The sequence below is a fragment of the Rhodnius prolixus genome, unplaced genomic scaffold, assembly GCF_049639745.1.
Source record: "Rhodnius prolixus isolate KJV_2025 unplaced genomic scaffold, Rpr scaffold_11, whole genome shotgun sequence".
Taxonomy (NCBI): Eukaryota; Metazoa; Arthropoda; class Insecta; order Hemiptera; family Reduviidae; genus Rhodnius; species Rhodnius prolixus.
Genome location: NW_027411625.1, coordinates 10,983,949 through 11,006,349, shown reverse-complemented (window position 1 = coordinate 11,006,349; position 22,401 = coordinate 10,983,949). Strand labels below are relative to the sequence as shown.

At 36.6% G+C, this 22,401-nt stretch overlaps 1 protein-coding gene across 10 annotated transcripts in view; it reads right to left on the bottom strand.

The window, feature by feature from the left end:
* The window catches only part of LOC141459279 (F-BAR domain only protein 2), a 32,895-nt gene continuing 10,494 nt past the window's right edge, over nt 1-22,401 (bottom strand). For 2 of the 10 annotated variants that reach the window (XM_074138160.1, XM_074138162.1), the window contains exons 7-20: nt 19,603-19,827; nt 18,557-18,727; nt 15,846-15,945; nt 9,365-9,504; nt 9,088-9,224; nt 8,595-8,662; nt 8,319-8,461; nt 7,188-7,318; nt 6,808-6,998; nt 6,581-6,736; nt 5,483-5,615; nt 1,573-1,775; nt 845-1,074; nt 1-767 (exon numbers count right to left, since the gene is read on the bottom strand). In XM_074138160.1, the coding sequence (XP_073994261.1) occupies nt 694-767; nt 845-1,074; nt 1,573-1,775; nt 5,483-5,615; nt 6,581-6,736; nt 6,808-6,998; nt 7,188-7,318; nt 8,319-8,461; nt 8,595-8,662; nt 9,088-9,224; nt 9,365-9,504; nt 15,846-15,945; nt 18,557-18,727; nt 19,603-19,827 (2,102 nt within the window). In that variant the 3' untranslated portion in view covers nt 1-693. The remainder of the gene's footprint in view (nt 768-844; nt 1,075-1,572; nt 1,776-5,482; nt 5,616-6,580; nt 6,737-6,807; nt 6,999-7,187; nt 7,319-8,318; nt 8,462-8,594; nt 8,663-9,087; nt 9,225-9,364; nt 9,505-15,845; nt 15,946-18,556; nt 18,728-19,602; nt 19,828-22,401) is intronic. The other 8 variants (XM_074138163.1, XM_074138165.1, XM_074138167.1 and 5 more) reach the window with 6 other exon arrangements.

The window sequence follows — 22,401 nt, the reverse complement described above, 5'->3', positions numbered from 1 at the left end:
TGCTAAACCAGGTTTTGAGCTTCCTACAAATTTATCATAACAGGTGTACCCTACAATATAAAGATAACAGAAACATTTCGCACGTTTCTGAAATGGCTTACAGTTCAACCAACTATAGAAAGTAAGTCAAGTAATCGCCTAATTTTCAGGCAGAGCTCAACGTCCAACTACCAAATTAGATATCGAGGACGGGGTGCAGAAGTTCATGCTTTACTATTCACATTCACTATTAAACACATAAAAAGTAGATAGTATGGAACACAAACTGGAAACTACCACTAATTAGTCTGCGCTTAAAACCAGTACACCAAACCTACCCCCACCTATACAATACCATGGGGAACTTCTAAGTTGCCCCAAAAGTGGCTCAATTACTGCATTTCACTATCATTATCTTCCTCTGCCCAGCACTAAAAGAAAGTAAAACCACTTGAGCCCACAGACAATGCTTAAAAAATCATAAGTTAAAAACTCAAAACATAATTTTCTTGACACTTTTTGAGTTTTTGTGAATAAAAAATCTGCCACAAGAATGAAGTGTCAAAATCTATTAAACACTAGAAAACAGATAACTTTGAATGTACTTAAATAGAATTACAATCGTAATATTTAATAATAGATTGCACAACATATAATTTTTCTATTAGATACAAATAGATAACAAAGATATAATAGAGCAGCGAGACGGCTATGCTAGCATTCCAGAGTTGGAGGTGTTGCGTAGCGGAACTTTACATCTGAATCTCCACCATCACAGATATACTTACCTACAAACAAAGTTTTCTAAGGTAGATAATTTCAGCTAAAATGATAGAAACATTATAATAGTTTGTGCACATACTACCTGACACAAAACGCCTCTTGACCAGCGATATCCTGTAGCCATGTCCGTGCAATGAGAAATCAATGCCGGACAGTGTGGTGCCTTCGCAGTTGAACTGAGCAGCCAATGTGGCTGGGTTTGAAGGGCCATCAGATACTTCAAATCGAGCTCGCAGTGAACCCACTCCGCTGCTCTCGCAATGCTGTGACAGTTCGGTGAATTTCCAAACGGCCCGATTAGCTTCCGACATCCTGCAATATAAATTTTATATGCGATTATTTAATGAGTTTATCAGGTGCCACGGTAGCCGAGCGGTTAGAGGCGAGAGCTGTAAAGCTAACTAATATGTATTGTGGTACTGGGTTCGATTCCCGGTCTTAGGCCTTGGATTATATTTAATGGTTAATAAAAGAAATTTACAGTAAAGTATGTTTGCTAGTCGCCTCCGTCCACGACACCTAATTGGTAGCTGGACGTTAAACCCCGCCTGAAAAAATAGGCGACTACTTTACTTTACTTTAATGAGTTTATCAGTTATGGGGGATATTTTTGTTAACTTATTCTGCTCTGGACTGCAGTTTAATGTTTTTGAAGAAAAAAAAAAAAACACATTCAGCCCTTAAAAAATGTCTACAATATCTCCAGCTATGCTTTTCAAGACTAAAACATTGTCAAGTCCTACTCGGTTATGTTGCAGTGACTGAGTTGGTAGAGCAAACGGCACGACTCTGGACAGACCAGGTACTCACCAGACGGCTGACGGCTTGGACTGCATGTTTTTAACCCGTCCGTCCACCGGTACAGCCACGGTCAGATTCAACAGCGGTGAGGGTGACGCCATGGCGTGACTATTGTACTTGTAATCCACCTTCAGGTCAGTGTGTGTGGCGTCGCACTTCCAGTAGGCCACTAACTGCAGCGGACAGGATTCCGCACCAGGTTTACTTTTTATCTGAAAAGAATAAATATGGATGTATTTTACGCTCTTGAAAACTTGATCACTTATGTCCAATGTTTACATATCAAGTGAAGAGCAGAGGTGACAAATTAGCTGTCTAACACAGCTTGACTGTTGTTGTTACTTGTAGACCACATTCAGATCATTAACTAAGGTTTTCATATCTGGCGTGCACTCATTTTTACAATGTTAAGTATTGATCCTTTGTTAGATTTTTTTTTTTAATCGATTTTGTACTTTTGCATTTGAACAAACAACAAAAAAGAGCTGGTGACGTGTCATTAAAAATACTGGGAGTGACCTTATATTTACACCCTATGAAGTCCTATCTTCTTTTTTAAGATTTTCACCCCATGAAGTTTAATCTTCTTGGATGGATATAACTTATAATTTAACAAAGCATCTAAAGGAGTCTAAAAAATGTTTAGGCAGCCTAGTCAAAATTTCAAGTGTGACTAAAGATGGAACTTCTGTGATGATCGTTGATGCCGCTACTCTAATTCACAGAACTTCAACTGAAAGTGGGATAGTGACGTTTTGCATCATCTAAAAAAATATTTCATAATAACTTACATTTAGAATTACGATGACGTAAAAGTTCAGCACGATACGTATGATAATTAAGATAATTTATAAATTGGATAAGCTCTCACGCTTGAATCATAAGCACTTTCTTTGCTTGTTAAATTGTCGACCCACAGTCACTACTTCTAGTGAGGCGCCCCTCGTATTTAATTAGTTACACTAAAGAAAATATACTTTACAAAACATATTTTTAATGATAGCAGCTGTATTGTTTGTCTGAGGAAAGAGATAATCAATTTATTTTTGTTAAAATGTTTTTTTTCTTCTCATGTTTGGAAAATAATTACATATTAAAATACATAAATAATTTAATCATATCCTTGTTTTAAATAAGTCAGTAAGACCTTTATTTGCACTGAAACAAGCCTCTCACCTGTTTTTATTTATACTCTTAAACTCCACTTTAAATACATTCTCAAAATTCTTGATCTCCCAAATTACAGATACCCAAAAATCTTGGCCAGGGAAGTAATTAAAAGAAATCTATTCTGGTTTAAAGAAGTTAGCAGATATGCGTAAATGGTAAATTTGGAGGTAAATCTGAACCTAGACAACTTGAACGACACTGATCTATGGAGGAATAGCTTTATATTGCTAACTAATGAGCTTCGGAAATATTTTAAAAAGCAAGCTCTGCAAAAAACTTTGGAGACTAGCTTCTCTTCACTTTACTGTGAGCTCTTGTTCGATTTGGGAAACAATTCCTATCTGAACAATGATCTTCAACTTTATAAGGCAAGGTGGATCTTTAAAGCAAGGGCAGATGTTTTGCCGCTTAATTACAAACGCTTCAGGACTTCCGATATGAAGTGTACGCTGTGTAACCGAGAGGAAGTTGAAGACTTATACCATTTCCTAGTGGTGTGTCCGGTATTCGGTGATCTTCGTACTAAGTGGCTTGGCACCTCTTCCCTTTCTAGTGCAGCTATTTTAGAATTCCTGAATGGTAGAAATTGGCTAGCATTGGCAAACTTTATTGGCTCAGCCTTTGCCCTTAGGTTAAAACTGATGAGCTCTTAGGTCTCTCCTAAGGCACAGTATGCCATTCCTCCTAACCTCTCTTCACTTTCTTACATAACGGAGATGATAATAATAGAGATGATTTGAACCTTCACCAATCTCTTAATGAACACTGAATTTAGACAAGTAAATCAATAGTTATTTTTATTTTTATTATTCAAGTCATAAATTCTGTAAATTCAAATTTATTGAAAGATTTTATAAACCAGATGGGTAGTCTTTTTATTTTATTTTTTTATTTTTATTTTATTTTTAAATATTAATTAGAATCTTCCCCAGACTCCACACTGACGGTCTTGGACCAAGTGTTTTTGTCTTTATTTTGTATACATTAAGTTTTTATGTTCTTTTTGTGATTTTTTAATTTTAGTAGTTTTTTAATTTTTGAAAGATGTATAGAAAAAAAGTTTATGTTTTGTATTGTTTTCTTTTTTTTATAATGTAAATATTGTAAATACTAAATTTTAGTAATAAAGACATTTCTTCTTCTTCTTCTTCTTCTACATAAATAATCACAACTGGGACACTGAAGAATTTAAAGTTGCTAATCTATTAAATATCGCTTCAATCGAGCACCTCAATAACTTGTATTTATTTATGAGTATTACTAATAACTTGAAATTGAAAAAGTAATGGTTTCATTTGACATTATTGTTCACTTCGTATTATATGCACATGTATTTTTCCATGTTTCTACTAATTCATGCATTACAGCTAATCCCCACAATAAGCCACATTTTAAATGTAGTAAAAAAAATAATAAATAACATTAGTAATAAAAATATAATTATAATCACATTTCTTTGGGAGTATGCACTTTTTTTTCAGAAGAACGCAGCTGGGGCTACATACAGATTTAATATCGAGGTTCTCAGATGCATTTGAGTTTGGAGCCTTGTATGTAAATAAAATAATGTAAATAGCTTTATACATATTAGGTTCCTTTCAAATAACAAGTTTAATTTCACAAGCTTTTTCAGCAGCCGCCATTTCTAATTATTACCTTTATACGAAATTTACTAAATTATTTAAATTTTAAGAAACCAATGCAATAACCAATTTCTCTCACATCTACAGAAGAATAGTGCCCAGAGATATGAAGTGGATCTATTGACGAAATAACCGATTCACGGTCAAACAACCTTCCTTAATGAGAAAATCACAATATTCGAAGTTATGCGTTTCTGCAACTAAGAAACAATAGTATGAATAAGAGATCCAACAGCTGGCAGAAAGAGATTATGTAGTAAATCACTTTGCTTACATTTTCAACATGAACATTCCTAAGTCATTCAGTGTAATTTGTACTGTTTATTAGAAACTACGCTAACCAACTGTTCTTTTATCCCGTTCATTAAAAAATGGCCGAGTTTAATTTCGAAATTCAGGTGATTTTGCATCACTTCTCAAAAAGAAGTTATAACACCATAAACGGCAGATTATTAAAGTGGCAATGCTTTGTCTTGTTCAAAAAATTTAGATAGTTTGAAATGAGCGAGGAAATTAAGCTTAACGAGGGCATCCTCTAACCCTAGATTAAGCATTCCTGACGGATCAATTGCACCAGTTCAAAAAATTATTATTTGATTGAGGGAATAATATAACAACAAACCACACCTTCGAGCAAATGCATGCTTCCCAGAAACATCCCACATTAATCTACGAACCAAATTTATGGAACGCACTGACTTGAAGTCTTGATTTCTACTCTACTTAGCCAAAGCACGTTTTGGCTAAAGAATATTCTTCTTGTTTTGGTGAAAAAAGCACTACGTCAAGAAGACAACGTACTCACGTCAAGTCACATTTGCTCAGTAATAAAAGATTTAACTATAAGTTTCTCTTTCTCACTGACCCAAGCTTGTAGTTCAGACCTGGCGCCCTCTGATTACCACCTATTCCGCTCCTTGTGTACTTCTTACCTGATTAAAAGTTTAGAAATTCGGACCACTTGAAAACGGTAGAATTTCGCGTGCAAATATGGCTGTTACGAGATATGCATGGAATACTGGCTCTCACATAATAATATTGGCTCTACTTATGGAATATATTAAACATAATACTTCCAGAATCTTACTAATGAGTAAATAGGTTACCTGATATTTCAGTATGTCCACGTTGAAGTAGGACGCACTGGGGTTCTGTTCGGACTGTCGTCGCAGCAGATTGGTTAAGGCACACATGTTGAAGTCAAAGACGGTCCCTTCGCGGAACGTATGAAAGCTGTCCCTGGAATGGTTCAAATTAATTTTTTATACACTGCATATAGGGCTATTTAGTCTTAAATAGCTAGCGCAAACTAACACCATTATAGGAAAAGCTAGCACCACACAAGAAAAGCCAAAATTCACAAATTAAGTTTTTACCGTCAACTATAATTTTTAGATTTGTTGTAATCAAACATGCAAATTTTTTTTTTACAGTAAAAAACATTATTTTTGAATAATTGAAATTTTGTGGTGCGAGTTTCCCGATATTTTTGCCGGGAGACGTAACATTTTTCTTTAGACTCGTACTACGGCCTAATTGGTTATTTTAAAGTAAATTATTATATAGGCATTATACAGTATGATTAACACAATAAACTACTCATATTTATAGTACTATGGTTGTCATACAATTCAATTATAGGAGTTAATGAAATTTAAGTAATTATGACTGAAACGGACAATAATCAATCTTCCTTTAAAAGTTAAACTACATATTCTTAATTAAAAAAATTTAAGTTATCTTTTCTATTAGAGGCTCTAGCTATTACAAGTTTGGCGCAATAAATTTTGTTTTGCAAAATTCTACCAAAGTGCCGCCAAATTAATCCCCATCCTAATTGAATTTGTGAAATCAAACAAATTCATTTGTGATTTTAAAAAAATCCTGAACTAAGAATACCATCAATGAAGAAGCAGCCTGGAAAGCATTGCTAATATTTACAATGTAAGTATTCATTTATTTCTTGTTTAAATTAACTCGGAAATAATACTTAAATATATAAATTACGAAAAATGTAGGCCGTGAAAGTTAATAGTTATTTTTAAGACAAAACAATGGTTCCGGAGGAAATGTAAAGGCCAAATGGCATTTTATGGAAACTCTATCGTTCCTTAACAAAACAAGAACATTAAAATAAAACAAAATAATGGTGACCAGTCTAACTGGTATTACTTGCAAGTTTCTTAACCTAAGGCTTGACTTACATGTTTATCAGCTGCTTGTTTGGCAAGATGTTCTCCAGATTGGCCGAGTTGTGTAGACGGAAGGACAGCTGGGCAGGACTGGGTTTGTTAGTGAGTATAGACACTATGCCCGCCGGGAAGGAGACCATCATATCACCGCACAGCTTCACCTGGCATCTGGAACCCACAAAAGTCACAAATGATGCACCAATTTTCCAGTCCGATCCAAAAGTGTCAAATAAACTTACTTCTCCTCGTTGACACCTTTAAAATAGGAATGAATAATTTCGTGAAAGGCAACCGCGAGTGGAATAGTATCGGCAATTCCTATCGTAAGCGGTGAAGGGCCTCGGGAAGTGCCCAGCGCAATACCAGAAGTACGAAACTCTGTGCTGTCGCCGTAGGAAAGTGTGCCTGGAACTGGACTCCGCACTCCACCCTGAAAGCAGAACAGCCTTTTAATGAATAAAAAATCTTGGCAACGTCCGTGGACACCTTAATTAACATCAACATCAAGTAATAAAGGCCCGAGAGCCAGATAATTTTGCCGCACCTACACAGAGAATAGTCATAGCCCGAAAGAACTTCTTTGAAGCAGTCTTAAAAACATAAACAATCCAAAAATTACCTCACTACGCCTGGACGGCGGTCTTGGAATAATGATACTAGAGGCAGAGCTGGGTGTTGACGCTTGCTTCCTGCCTGTCGTAAGAGTTGGATGTGTATCATTCCCGGCCTCTGAGAATAAATCACTTAAATCTGAAAAAGAAAATATTGATACGAACAATTTTATCTATTCGTGATCGGTTTTCAAAATTAATTTTCCACCAGAAATACACTTTTTGGGAGGTCCTCTGACTGTAAAAAATGTTATTTGTGACGCAAAGAACAAAAATAATAATAATTGAAGATTTTAAAAAATGTAGTGTAATGTAATGGTTATAGGTGAATCAGGATAAATTTGTTTTATCATCAAATAAAAGCAACAATCACATCATTTTGATGTACCCCGTGGGCAAGACTTCTTGACCTATGATTACGGTAAGAATATCTTGCCAGGGTGTTGGTCTAGTGGTCCAGAGCGTGGCATTGTAAGTGGGAGATCCCCAGTTCGAATCTCGCCTATGACTACATATTCTTTAAAAAAGTATTATCATTTATTAAGTATTATGAATGACTGCATACGCGGGATTCGAACGAGGGATCTCCCACTTACAAAGCCACGCTCTTGACCACTAGACCAACACCTGCCCATCCTTGATCATAAATAGATAAAATTGTAACTTTGATCTTAAATATCTCGACAAATATTAAGGATATTGAAACGGAGTCAACGTCATTTTTCACAATTTTTTATACAGTTTCCATAATCATTGTCAAAACCAGTGGTCCTTATGAAATCCCGATCAGGTTTTTGGTCGTAACTCTGCTGAAAATGAAGATACAGCATCGGGGATAGAAAATTTGAAAATTAGACAATAAAAAACATATGGTTTACTTCGTGTTTTTTTCGGAATTCCGCTTTCCTAAAAAGTCATGAGCGATTAGTGCGTTTTAAATGGATCACTCTGTATATAAAAGCCAATCAACATTTAGTAAAAATTCTAAGTGTGAAGTATTGCAATAAGAAAAAGTAATAATCAGATTCATTAATATGTGATCAAAAACTACGGGCTGGTTCTGCGAAGACTTATTAACATAAGTTAATAGTCTTTCTTTAGCAAAAATTATAGACTTTAGAACATAAAAATTCAGTTACCTGAGTATTTATTAGTTGCAGTAGATATAGGTGGGGTTGGGCTCTGCAGGGGCGCGTAAGGATGATTGCCGGTTGGCGTAGATGCACTTGATCCCGTCGGACTTTGCACTAAATTCAAATTTATTGCATCGCTGCTGATTTTACTGCGTGTCAAAGAAAAAAGAAAATAAGTCAGTTGCGGTTGATTTGCGGTCCCCCTCCCCCAATAAAAATAAATGAAAGAAGAACTAGAATTTACTTGAAGTTGCATGCCATTACATGGCATCATCAACTTACCCACCAATTTGTTGTGATACAGATTGCGAACGTTTCATGTGGTTGTTTGTGTTATTTATACGCCTCGCCTGGAAAAAAAGTATAAAAGTAAATTTTCAAGTAAAATCTAAATCTCAGCCTTCAGTGTGGCCAGTAAGGTAGAGGGTCCTGTCCCAGTCTCCATTGCAGCTCCCTGGTCCAAACTGCACATTAAACAAGCTAAATGTTTCGAAGGTTCTGTGTGGCTGAGAGTTTTAGGTCATTATTAGCCTGATTCTAGCTTATTGGTTCATTCACACTTCGTGAGAATTTAGCCACCTTTAGTTTTGTATCTAGAAAAGCTAGCAACGGCCTTGTGGCCATTTCCAGGCCACTTTCAGGCTAACTGTAGCTTACAAGGGCCTTGCCCAGCTTTTGGTCCAACAAACAGGAGTTGTGAACTTAGCAAGCTAACTTTCATGGAATCTATCTCTTACAATGAATGGTAACTCACCACCAATGACTGCCAACTTACCGGCACTGTGCCTAGCGGAGACAATGACAAGTTTTCTACAGTCGCTCTCAGTTCGTCCACACTGGCGCTGATTGGACCTGCCCCGTTGCTCAAAGGTTTGATCTCCACTCGTATCTTCTTTTCGCGTTCCTCATCTGCTGGAACAGACACATGAAGTTTAATTTAACATACATAAGTAAAGGTAGTCTGAATCTGAGCTTTTTTGGTTGGTACAAAATGGCACAAGATAGGTTTTTCATTCGAGGCATAGCTTTGAGGAGACATAGTGTGGATCTACCTGAGTCTGTATCAGAACTTGAATAGAAGCTAGAGCCTTTGTCAATATCCCAGGATTCGACCTTAGGTCGCACGCAGTACCCCTCTTCATCCACCTCAGGAGTGGGCGTCTTCGACTTAATCGTCTCTTCCTTGTCCTCACTGCAAACCAGATTGTAAAAAATGTATAAATTTATAATTTTAATTTTTATCAGCTTTACACCTGACATTATTTTTTTCAATAAAAAGAGGAAGACCGAGGATTAGGTGGCTGGATAATGTAGAAGAGGGTATTTATGCATAACCCCCTCTCAAACATTTATTATAAATAACTGTAAATCTTATCCCGATTTTGATAAAATTGGAATGTATGATGGGGTTAGGGTTCCTTATATAACATATAAGTGCCGTTTTGCTCTTACACCTACTAAAGTATTGCAATCGTTTCGAATTATCGACGCGTAAACCGATTTTCATAAACAAATTGTAGTTCCATAAATTTTATGTATATATGGCTTTTTGGGTTCTCGGTAGTCTCTACTAATAAAGTTTGTCCCCACGTTAGAACGCCCTCTCTCTTGAACTATTATTTTTACATAGTTATAAGTCTTCACCATGTTTTATTAAAATTTGGCAGGAAGAAAAACTGGCCATCGTACTGTGTTCGCAGTTGGATTTTTCTTTGCCCTATTAGGGAAAAATACTATAAACACAATTAATTTGTAGAGATGCCTTCTGGCATTGGTTGTGTGAACATCGCTCTGTTCTTTTTTTTCAAGTTTTTGGTGGTTATTGATAGCGGATCGGTTTGAAATTTGGCAGGCCAGTAGTGATTAACATTGGTTACAATATAGTGAAATTTTTAAAAAAATTAACGAGCCGTTTGTCCGTAATTAATAAATCTTTTTATTTAAATATCTACTAGTTTGACGGAATAAGGGTTCAAAGTTAAATTTTGGTTAGTAGACTTTATAAGTTAGCAAAGAGTGTGTAGTTGTATTCGTAACTAGTCGTTTGTGTGCGTGTGGTGGAAGTGGAAGGTGAGTTCAGTTAGTGGAGGAGAATTTGGTTATCTCTATACCGTGCCCCACTTCTTTCTAGAATACAGAGCGTACATACGCACCTACCTCACATACAATATGACTTCAAAGACGCAAGAATTGGAAAAGCTATTGGCAACCCTTTTTGAAAAATTCAAAAATGAATTCAAACAGGAAGTAATGCAAGTTATAAAGAGCGAAATAAAAAATGAAATAAGTTGTTTAAACATACCCGCTATTTTAAATGAGCAGAATAAAAATTATGAAATTTTAAGCAGGGAAAATAAAGAATTGCAAGTCAAGGTGATAAAACAAGAACAGCTAATTGAAAATCTCCGAAGGAAGAATAATTTAATTTTTTATGGTATCCCGGAGCCTACAGGTGAAAATTTTGAGGCGTTAGTAGCCGCTGTTTTGGACATTTGTAATAAAATAATGGCTGTAGATGTGAGTAGAGATAATTTGAACTTTGTCAGGAGACTAGGTCAAATTAGCAATAAAAATAGGCCAGTGGTAGTCTCATTTGTTTCAAATATATGTAAAATGAAAATTCTTCGAAATTCGCTGAAGCTGAAGGGAAGTAAAATATATGTTGCCGAAGATTACGACCCGGAAATGCAATTGCAACGTAAAGAGTTAGTTAAAATTAAAAACCAATTAAAGGAGTTAGGCCACAGCAGTAAACTGAGGAGGAACGGGCTAATTGTGGGTGGGAAATTTATTCCTTATTCCGAGTTGTGCAAAAGAAAAGAAGAGGGATTATTCGAAAAAGAGACATTCGAAGAGGTAGAAGAGTATGTAGAAGATCCGGAAAATAAAAATAAGGAAAGGAAAGTTTTAACTAAAGGAACAAGATTAACTGGGTCGTCATCAAGCATCGTGGATTTTTTTCGTCCCCGAAGTGACTCGGCTTCTTCATCAAGGTCCAGCAAAAAGGGAGATTTGTAAGATAAGTAAATGTTCTAAGATTTTTAGTATTATTGCATTTAATATAAGTAAACTTTATAATTTGGAATTTAATAATTATTTAAAAAATTACGAGATATTTTTATTATTCGAAACTTTTTTAACTGAAGAAAGCATTTTTGATAAATTTAAAGATATTCATTCTGATTATGTGTTTTCTCCTGCGGTTAGGAGTGCAGGCTTCGGAAGGGCAAGTGGTGGTTCAGTAATGGGCGTAAAGAAAGAATTGATTCGCCGTAATTTCTGTAAATTTGTGAGTTTTTCTAATCATACGCTGATTGAGGTTAATAATAGATTAAATAATGTTTTTTATATTGTTCCGGTTTACTTAAACTGTAACTGCTGGCTTGAAGACTTTCAGTCACTGTATGATTTAATTAATAAGCACAACACTTTTCAATACTTACTGATAGGCGATTTTAATGGGAGGGTTGCTAATTTACAAGTCATCCCAGACTATTTAACTGTAGATACTAACTGTTTATATGTAAAAAGGCAATCTAAAGATGAAACTCTTAATTCTCATGGTAAGCAATTACTGTCATTTTTTGCTGATTTCAATTTAATCATAATAAATGGGCGGACTAAAGGTGATTATTATGGAGAATATAGTTTTATTGGTGCCCAAGGGTCTACAGTAATAGATTTTTGTGCTGTATCCGCCGACATTTTACCTCATTTGTCCGACTTAGAAGTCTGCCAACAACACTTCTCAGACCATTTACCTATAGTGATAAGGTTGTCATTAAGTATTAATATTAAAGAAGATAGCCTTTATTGCCAAAATTGAAATGGTGTAATAAACATACAGATAAATTTAAGAAAGAAATAGAAACGGGCTTACAGTGTTACGAGTCTAAAGATTGTCATGTGTTAGAATTAGAGAATCTCACAGAAATGATTGTTAATTTTGCTTATAAAAATAAGTTAGTGTATCCAAAGAAAAATAATTACAAACAAAGCTGGTACGACGCGCAGTGTTCTGGGGCGCGTGAATATCTGTTTAGTTTACTAAAAATGTATCGGAGAACAAATTCTACCACGATAAAAACATTGTACATGAAGACAAGAAATAATTATAAGCATATGTGTATTTTGAAGAAGAAGCAATATACGGAAAACGCTATTTCAAAATTAAATAAAGTTTCTGATGCTAAAGATTTTTGGAATTTAGTTCGCTTTTTCAATTTCAAAAATTTTAAAACTAATTCTTGTATCCAGGCAAAAGCTTGGGTAGTTCATTTTAAAACTTTATTGAATCCTCCATTAAATGCCTCTCGGATAAATTACGCTGAACCATTAATTGAAAATGATATCCTGGATGCTCCCTTTCTGGAATCGGAACTACTTGCTGTACTTAAAAGAGCAAAGGGCAATAAGGCCCCAGGGTCTGACCGGATCCCTTTTGAATTTTTTAAACACGCTCCTCAGGGTTTTATAAAAAAATTAGTTACTGTGTTTAATAAAATTTTGGAAGCAGGAACTGTTCCAAACAGGTTCAAAGACTCTATAATATTCCCTATTCATAAAAAAGGTTGCACTAATGAAACATCAAATTATAGAGGAATATCGTTCTGCAACACTGTCAGTAAATTATTCACTGGTCTGTTGCTGGCCCGACTTGAACTGTGGGAACAACAGCATAATAAACTGGGCGAGTTTCAGGCGGGGTTTCGGAAGACATATTCAACTGTGGACAATATATTCACTCTAATGAGCATTATTAAGATTGTGCTGAGTCATAAGCGGCAGAAGCTGTTTGCGTTTTTTATTGATCTCTCGGCGGCGTTTGATCGCATAGATCGCTTTGCTCTTTTTTATAAGTTGTCCCGATTGGGTGTGTCGTCCAAAATCACAAGTATTCTGAAAAGTTACTACACGGATACTAGTGCGACAGTGTGGTGTCGTGGGGGAGTTTCTGAAAACTTTCGGACAGGCATGGGAGTTAAACAGGGCTGTCTGCTTAGTCCCCTCCTATTTTCCTTCTTTCTAAACGATTTGTCAGACTGTATGAAAGGTGGCATCACTATACAAGGCACCAAAATCAATATGCTCGCGTACGCGGACGATATTGTTATTTTCTCCACGGACCGATTGGAACTTCAGGCCATGATGCGATCGTTCGAGAATTATTGTCAAACGTGGAATTTGGTGGTTAACTTGAGTAAGTCGCAGATAGTGGTTTTTAGGAATGGAGGCAGACCGGGTAGCAATGAAAAGTGGTACTTTGAAAATCAGAAAATAAAAGTGTCTAACTCATACAAATATTTAGGTATGACTTTGACTTCCAACTTGTCATTAAACGCTCACTTTAAGGAAAGAATTGAACATTCTAAGTTAACGCCTTTAATAAAATACTCTTTAACAAAAATATTGCTTTCTCTTCAAAATTGCATATCTTTAATGCAGTTTCAAGGTCAATTATCTGTTATGCCGCACAACTGTGGGGAAATAAAATGTACCAGGTTCTGGAAATATGCCTCCGAAGTTTTGTCAAGAAATGCTTCAGTCTACCGTTGAATACGCCTGATTTCATTATATATCTAGAGACAGAAATTCTACCTATATTTTTGTACACCATTAAAATACATTTGAAATATGTTCATAGATGTTTTTAGCTTGCACCAACCAGATACCCATGTATACTTGTGAATGAATTAATTAAAAGGAAAGTATTTTGGTATAATGACTGGCAACAATTATGCAAAATGTATGATATAGATTTTGATTCATTTGTAAAAAAAGAATTTAATATAAATGATATAATTGATAAAATGCAAAGCAAAATAGTAAATTCTTTTAAGTTAAAATCAGTAAATAGTCAAAATCATACATTATATAAATATTTGGAGAAAAGCAATTATATTTATAGCAGTATTGACAGCCAGTCGGCAGGTTGGATCATTAAAACTAGGGGAGAATTGTTGTACCTGAATAGATACCGTATGGGTGACTATAAAACTCTGTTCTTTGTGCAATAGAAGGGATAATGAAGATGTGTACCATTTCGTCTGTATTTGCCCTATACTAAGAGAGTTTCGCCTACGGTACTTTGGTGCAGAAAAATTATCTTATGTTGAATTTCTGGAGTATCTTAACGGTAAAGACTGGCGCCCATTGATAAATTACTGTAAATCAGCGTGGAATTACAGATATGAGCTCATACAAGAATTTAATTACACTTGATTATTATCTTGTCATCTTAGTTTTTTAATATTGCTCTTATTATAGTTTATAATTGTATGTAGTTTTATTTACAAGAATTTTTTTGTTTGTTTATTTCTTCTTTTTTGTTTTGTTTTGTTTTTTAATTAATGTACACATTTATTTAATTTGAATTATGGCAACTCCTCGGACGGTCCATGAGACCACGAGTAAGCCGGTTGAAATTTTTATTTATAATTTATGTAAATTGAAAATGTATTTTCTTCAATAAACCTATTATTATTATTATTATTATTATTATTATTATTAATTCCCGTAAGGTTCTGATGAGTGTTGCACACTCAGTACTGCTGTATGGAGCTGAAGTTTGGGCGGACGCCCTCAGCAAAGAGACGTATAGAAAGCGATTGGCGCGGGTTCAGAGGCTCGGTGCTCTCCGGATAGCCTCTGCATACCGGACTGTCTCGGAGCCGGCTGTGATGGTGATTGCGGGGGTCATCCCTATTTCATTTCTCGCCTCCGAACGAAAGAGAATCTTCGGGAGAAGGAGGGAAGTGGATAAGATAGCAGTCACCCGAGAGGAGCGGCTGCGTACTATGCGGGAATGGCAGGCTGCATGGCTGGAGGAGACCAGAGGAAGGTGGACTGCGAAGTTAGTCTCGGACGTGAACAGTTGGACCGGGAGGTCGTTCGGTGAGGTAGATTACTATCTCACCCAGCTTCTCACTGGTCACGGCTACTTCCGAGACTATCTGCGGAGAATGGGCAAGCGGCCGGGAGGGGACTGCCCCCATTGTATAGGGTTGAGGGACGATGCCCATCACACCTTTTTTGAGTGTGAAAGGTGGGGTCGTCTCAGAAGGGATTTGGAGGGGAGCGTTGGCCGGTGGACTCCTGACCGATTCCAAAGTGCAATGCTCACAAGCAGAGCGAATTGGAGAGCGGTCGCAACTTTTGCAAGAGAGATTTTAATAAATAAAAAAAGGGAATTGGATGAGGAGGAAGCGAATCCCTAATTAGGGTCAGGATGGGGGGCCTAGCCTGATGTAATGCTGCATAAGTGAATCCAGGCTAGGTCCAGGGATGAAGGGGGGTGTTTTAGCCGGTAGGCCATTTGGTTGGGAGCCCGGCACTCTGTGCGTAAAAGCATTTCACCTCCTTTCAAAAAAAAAAAAAAAAAAAAAAAAAAAATTATTATTAATTAATTAATTTGTATTACATTTCTTAAAAGGAAATACTGTACTTGCGGTTTAATTTCTCATACCGAATTTCTATTTCCTTCTTTTCTTCAACTAAAACTACTTATTTTTTAAATGAATTGCTCATACTAACACGTCTGACTTCTCCTCCTTGCTGTTCTGATCGAGCACAACGTCTTTCTTCTTTTTACCCTTCTTATCCTTCCGCTTGTCTCGTCGGCTCCGCAAAAACCCTGCACCAGTCCCGGCAAACAAAATAAAAATTTAGAATTTGGTGGATCCGAAATGTAGTGGGAAGGTGCTAGGTGATTGACTTAGTCTAAATACTATTGGGCAAAATTACTAGTTTGATGTTACTTTTTGGCTGATTTTGATACATCACCCATGGTCGGGATAAGTCTTTCAAATGGTTATTCAGCAACTAACTCCCAAGGAATGTATCAGTCACAATCGCGCACAGACTTCTTCTTGACTAGCAGTTTGAATGGTTTGGTCCTTTGAAGGTGCAGAAAACATCGATTAACACAATCATGTTGGCAACTGATGAAGATGTTACTATCCCTTATGAGGCAGCTCCTCAGTAGCCAAGAAAAATAACCTGATTTCGAGATGCCAACCTCGTACAGCTAATTTGGAGTAAATACATTCAGAGATAGTAAACTCGGTTATAATGAGTACTCACATGGAGAACTCAGAAAACATGGTCTGAACATAGTCTGAAAGCGTTTAGTCCAGTTAGGCTCTGTTTCAGAAACTGTTGCGTTTTTAGTAGTCAGAGATCAGTTGGCGAGATTAAATTGCACTGGACTGCGTACATGATCACATGCTGAAATAATTATACCGTATTCACAGTCTGAACATCCCTTTAAGATAAGATAAAGAGTAAATTTCAACTGACGGGCTGAATTCAGGGATTCTAAACCCGGTTTAACGTTACCAAACTGAAGTTGCCGTTTTCAAGTAAGCTCTGAAAATGTTTAAAAATAAATAAAAAATAAAAACATAAGTACAAATAAATAAATAAAAATAAATACACAGTCCCGCCGGCAAAATGGATGAAGGATTTACAAGCGTTAAAGAATGGATTACTTCCAGGGCTTACAGTGGTTAAGAGCTTGAATTTTAGCTTATACGTGCGACAAGTATAAAAAATGCAAAATGGCGGATCACGGGTATGTTCCTGCAAATCGAGGAATAGTTGAACCGCGAAAAAAAAGCCTAATAAGGCTAGGGAGTGGCGTAAGGCACTTCGCCACCTACGTGGGTACCTTTTCAACTGTGAAGCTAAATTGAGATATAATGGAGCCAAAATAAGGGATTGTACAGGGAAGTAGAAATGTTTAGATGATTTTGGGACAGTGACGGTAAGATGAATTTAGTTTTTAAGTTCTACCTCCCACAGAGAGAGAGTACCCAAAAACTTGTCATAACATGAGAATAGTTTCGAAACCTGACAAGCTGGACCCCAAAGCAGTCTCGCTTTATTATATACAGGGAGTCTTGCAAGCTCTATTCGGCTTGAGAACTTCAGTTGATATTTACCGTTTGTTTTAAACAACAATGCTTGGTGTCCACTATGAAGGAATGAAAGCAAAAAGCACTGACACAGCAAGTACCAAAATTCATCTCTCCAAGTGTGGCAACGCACCTAACTTAGTGCAAGTGGCAAGTACAATGCTTGGTGTCCACTATGAAGGAATGAAAGCAAAAAGCACTGACACAGCAAGTACCAAAATTCATCTCTCCAAGTGTGGCAACGCACCTAACTTAGTGCAAAAGGGGGAAAGTAATGATAGATTTTAATTAGCCGCTGCGACCACAAACACAAAAAACTAAAATAAACTTAAAAAAATTAAAATATAACAACCAAAAACGATTTGAATCAAAAATGTCAATAGTATGATCATTTTTATTAAAATAAGAAGTTTGAGAATTTATTTTGAAATTCCTGTGGCTTCTTCAGCCGGGTATTAGGCTATACGAACAGATTAGATTAGATTACGTAGAATTAGGCAAGTCGCCTACACCTCAAAACCTAGGGCTTTTTTTGAAGCACCTACTATTTAAGAGCACCTCATCTGGTCCGGTGTATTTGATAATATTAAAACTCTAACTCAGGGCTGAAGCTCTTGCCCGATGAGCCGACCTTTAAGCCACAAAAGACCACCCTAATTCAATATCGTCTAAGCCAATCCCTCCTCTTTTGACGAACTCTTCTCAGGCACTAAGTGTTATGGTGGCCCATGAGGAGACTGACGGTCATCTCACGTTGAGGAATGGCTACCCGCTTTTGTAGAAATATTTTCCTAGCAAACTTGGAGAAATATTTTTATTTCCTTCTGGCCTCTGGTCTGGGGTTTTCTAACTATGAATACATATTTTTTTTATTACCCACCTTAGTAAGTTATTTTGTTGTGCCGCAAAAAAATGCAGATCCTGTGAAGTATCTTCTCAGGCGAGGCGATTTGAAGCCTCATTACCTCCTAGATACAACCCCTCCCAGACTTGGTTCTTCTTCCCGTGAACCGTCCGGCAATCAATGCCTCCACGCTTCACGGTCCGGTATAAGAAATTTGAAACGCTTGATTTAAAAATTCCAACAGCAACTCATGGCTGAATACGAAGAGAAGTTCGGGGAAAAAAGAAAACGCCAAGCTTCTGTACCACCCTTGAGGAGTATGAGACTTAGTAGGAGAGAGAGTTCAGAATCACTAAGTGACACTAGTCACCTTTACATTTCTGAGAATTCCTGCCTTTAAAGACTTGTCCAAATCAAAACTAAATAAACTAAATAGAAAAACGTGTAGATTCCCATGCATCCACTAAGATCGTTATAGTCTTTACATTTGGAAGCTCTGACTGGTTGGCGACAAATGGATGGCACTTGTGATGTAGAATCGGTGGTTGTGGTTGCTCTAGTTGGCAGTGGAGTGGCATCTGGCATGGTGTCTGGCGCATGGACCACAGACGTAGGGCTGGTTGGCGCTGAGGATGCCAGTTCTGCACGATCTTTGCCTGTAACACATCACAGCAAGACACCGTGGTCACTTCACCAGCCAAATATGCCACTCCTATGCCAATATTTTGGTTTGTTTTTATGGCATTTCTATTGTTAATTAAGTACCCACATTTTCTTCATACTTGGAGTCTTTACTAATAAATGATATATTAAAAATACACATAAATAAAGATAGATATGAAGGGTTTGGATGTTGCTAAAGATTGAATATGAATTAGTCTAAATTATGGCATAAATCGACCCGGTCTCTCTGAAAGAGAGCACCGAGAGAACGGAGCACGGAAAGGGCAAGAATCCTGCCAGTATTACCAGACAATGTAGACTTAGAAAACAGATCAAGGATCCTAGATTGCTGTACTGTGCCGCAGTGGGCTCATATTGCTCACGGTCTTCAATGCATACGCTTCATAGGTTTGTGAGAGCATTCAGACAACAATCACAGACCACACAGCGCTAAAAACAGTGTTTAGACCATCTTAGCAATTTTCTTCTAATTGGTTGAGTTTATTAGATAGTAAAGATTTGGATAGTGAGATCACACTGCTTTGCACGAAAGTATACATATCACAGAATCATGTTATCAAGTATGGGTAAAAGAGTGTTTAATCCACACGGACAATGTTTCTCAATCTGGTTGAGTTTATTAATAAGCTCAGTATACAGTCTAATGTTCGAGAGAGAACTGAGGCAAAATCCACAGTGTGAACTGCCCGTAAATGAGTGTTCACTCCAGCTCTTGAGTTATGTACTACTGGTTGACTCGAACTCTAGACCCCAGGTTGTTGAGGGCCCAGTGATCTATAATGACTGTTTCTGCAACACTCTTGTTGGTAGTGTAAAGGATTGCAGATAAGAGAGGAAGGCTACGTACCCTGGGAGTTAGGCAAGAAGATATTTAGTAAGGAGGTAGCACGACGGGACTGGTGGCGCGACTTCTCCCAAACACCGCAATTACCTTCCCGTTTGGCGGTGACCGCCGGCTGAGGCTGCACTTGGGTGCCTGCAGGCTGCCCGACCGAACCCGCCGGCATACTCTTGTGGGCGCCACTCTCCGAGGGCGTCAGCAGTTCAGACAGGTTTTCCACTTCCAGGACACCTGCAATAAGAGTATGACATGAAAAATATATACAATGCTGCTTCAAATAAGTGCAGTGCAGTATTTTTACTTTTCTCGTCCCACCTAAAATCAATAATGGCGATCGTAGTTTAAAGGAAAACTCAAGATTTAGAACTTCCTGAGAATAACACTTTTCTAATAAGAGAAAGTTGTACAATATATTACATTAGATTTTTTCACATGAAATAGAACATGGACAAGGCAATGAATTTACTATATCAGGGCTGCACAGAAAAATATTATCCTCATACTTACTTCCTTGTAGTAAAGCACCTAGTATAAACATTCGAAACAAGTGGTATGTTAATTGAGACGGCAAGCTCAGAAGATTGAAGACTCAGAAATGTAAATAATAGCTGTAAGAAATGTAGCCATTTCGCTACAGAAGAACATGGTTCGAGATGCATGATAGCCTGATAATGAGCCTGAATAGATGCTTGGAAAAGAGTTCAAAACAATCTATCCAACGACATGTTATTTTGCAGCCCTGTGCTCATTTCTTGGGACAGAATTAAAGAAGCAGCTAACCCAACTGGCGGATCAAGGTCAAACTGCTTCATCGCTTCTACAATTTATAGACAGGCACGCTATTACCTTCCTCTGCCTGATCATGAACCCTTCCTGACTGGGTTATCACGCGTAAAGACACGGTGATAATGAAGGAACAAAGGCTACGATGGCGTTAAAAACAGAATATTATCTTTAATCTTTTATTAAAACAGAATATTATCTTTTTAAAATATTTCGAAACTAACCTGTGAAATATTGTTAAAAAACTATCTAAAACTTAAATAAATTTTTTAATTCTCTTACTTTCCACTTTTCCCCCTCTCTAACATTAAATATAAATTTCAAAAAAGGCTTTTGAAAAATGGTTTTAAGAGGCCCAGAAGATAATTTGATGACATTAGCACTTGTATTTTTTTTTTAATTTTAGATCTTTAAAACTGTCAAAGAGACCAAAGAAAAATCTCAAGATCGTCAAAAACCGCCCGACAAAGTAGAACGTTCAAAAGCACCCAATATTTACCATTCTTTTTCTCTATGAAAGATAAAATTCCCCAATTTTCATTAGAGTATAGGACGTATCCTCGTTCATACTTTTTTTTTTTGGAACGACTTAGATTTAATAGATTTCGAGAAATGGATATTTTCCAAAATTGTACCGCTTATCTTTTTTTTGTAACCAACATAGCGCCTAAACCAATAACTGATTTTCACGAATGATGTGGCATTCGATTCGGAACTTCAAGTACATATTTGGCTTTTGTGGGTCTAGACGTTGTACCAATCCAATAGAAGAGGTAGCTCCATGTATGTAAGGCCCCCTCTAAAACTATGATGACCAGTAATTCTGTAAATCTTAACCCGATTTAGATCAAGTTTGGTAGGATGAATGGGGTCTCTTTTCTCTACTAATGTCGTAGTTTAGATAAACGCCTCAGCCTGTAATTTGAAGACTATTGACAACATCCGAATACTGTTTTCATTATTGTTATGATTTTCAAGAAAGTTAGTATTTGTTTATACTTAAAATGAAATCTCGACTGACTAGCACTGCACAGCAAGTTTTGTTTGAATTCTCCATTTAAAAGCTATAAATTGTCTGCAAGTGAATCTACAGTGTTACTATTCACATTATAATTTAACATTAGCAATCCGTATTAATAATAATAATAATTTATTTAAAAATACAGAACAAAAATATATTCATGAAAAAAAATCAAACAAGTAATGTACAGCGTGGAACTAGTCCATCTGCTGAACAATCCGTATTGTTTACATAACTGTTGACAATCCTTACACCTATAAATTTCCTTATTAATTATTTCTTTAGCTACTATTCTTGGTTAACGATGTTATGGCATTGCCATAACTTTCTTTATATATTGTAAATATAGTTCACTTGTTTCAGGATATACGACGGTAACAGGCATGTTTCTAGGGAGCATAAACAATTTTCAAGAAAAAACGAGTCAATTTCCTTGTCCATTTGGGACCGCTGTGTCCGGACACTTGGGCTACGTAACTCATAATTGCCCTCATCACCGGATTAAAAACTTAAAAATTTAGCTTTCATCGCGACATCTTTATTTCTAATGGAGTGCTTAAAGGTTATCAGAATTCGAGTTTTTATGGACTCAGCTTTTCCTCAAAATGTTTAAGTGAGTTGAGGTGTCAGCCCAATACCTAACTACTTATCTCCTTAACCAAAACTTAGTTTAAAAAGTTAAGTATAAGGGTTGATTAAATGACAAAAGGTACACAAATCAGCAAGTACCCAACGTTTCTTTTTTACTTCAACTCGTAATTTTAGCCAGTTAAAAGGGCCAGAAAAATTCTTGTTTCCTCTTGTTACTACTCGGGCTTTCTGAGTACTTTAACTTCGCCTGTTAACAATGTTTCCATGAATCATTACAGAAGACATTTCAAAAATACGTAAAATTCCATTGTACTTTTGGAAATTAACCTTACATACATATATATAAGGCTGATATATATAAGGTGTATATATATATATATATATATATCAGATTTAAGCGCAAGTTGAGT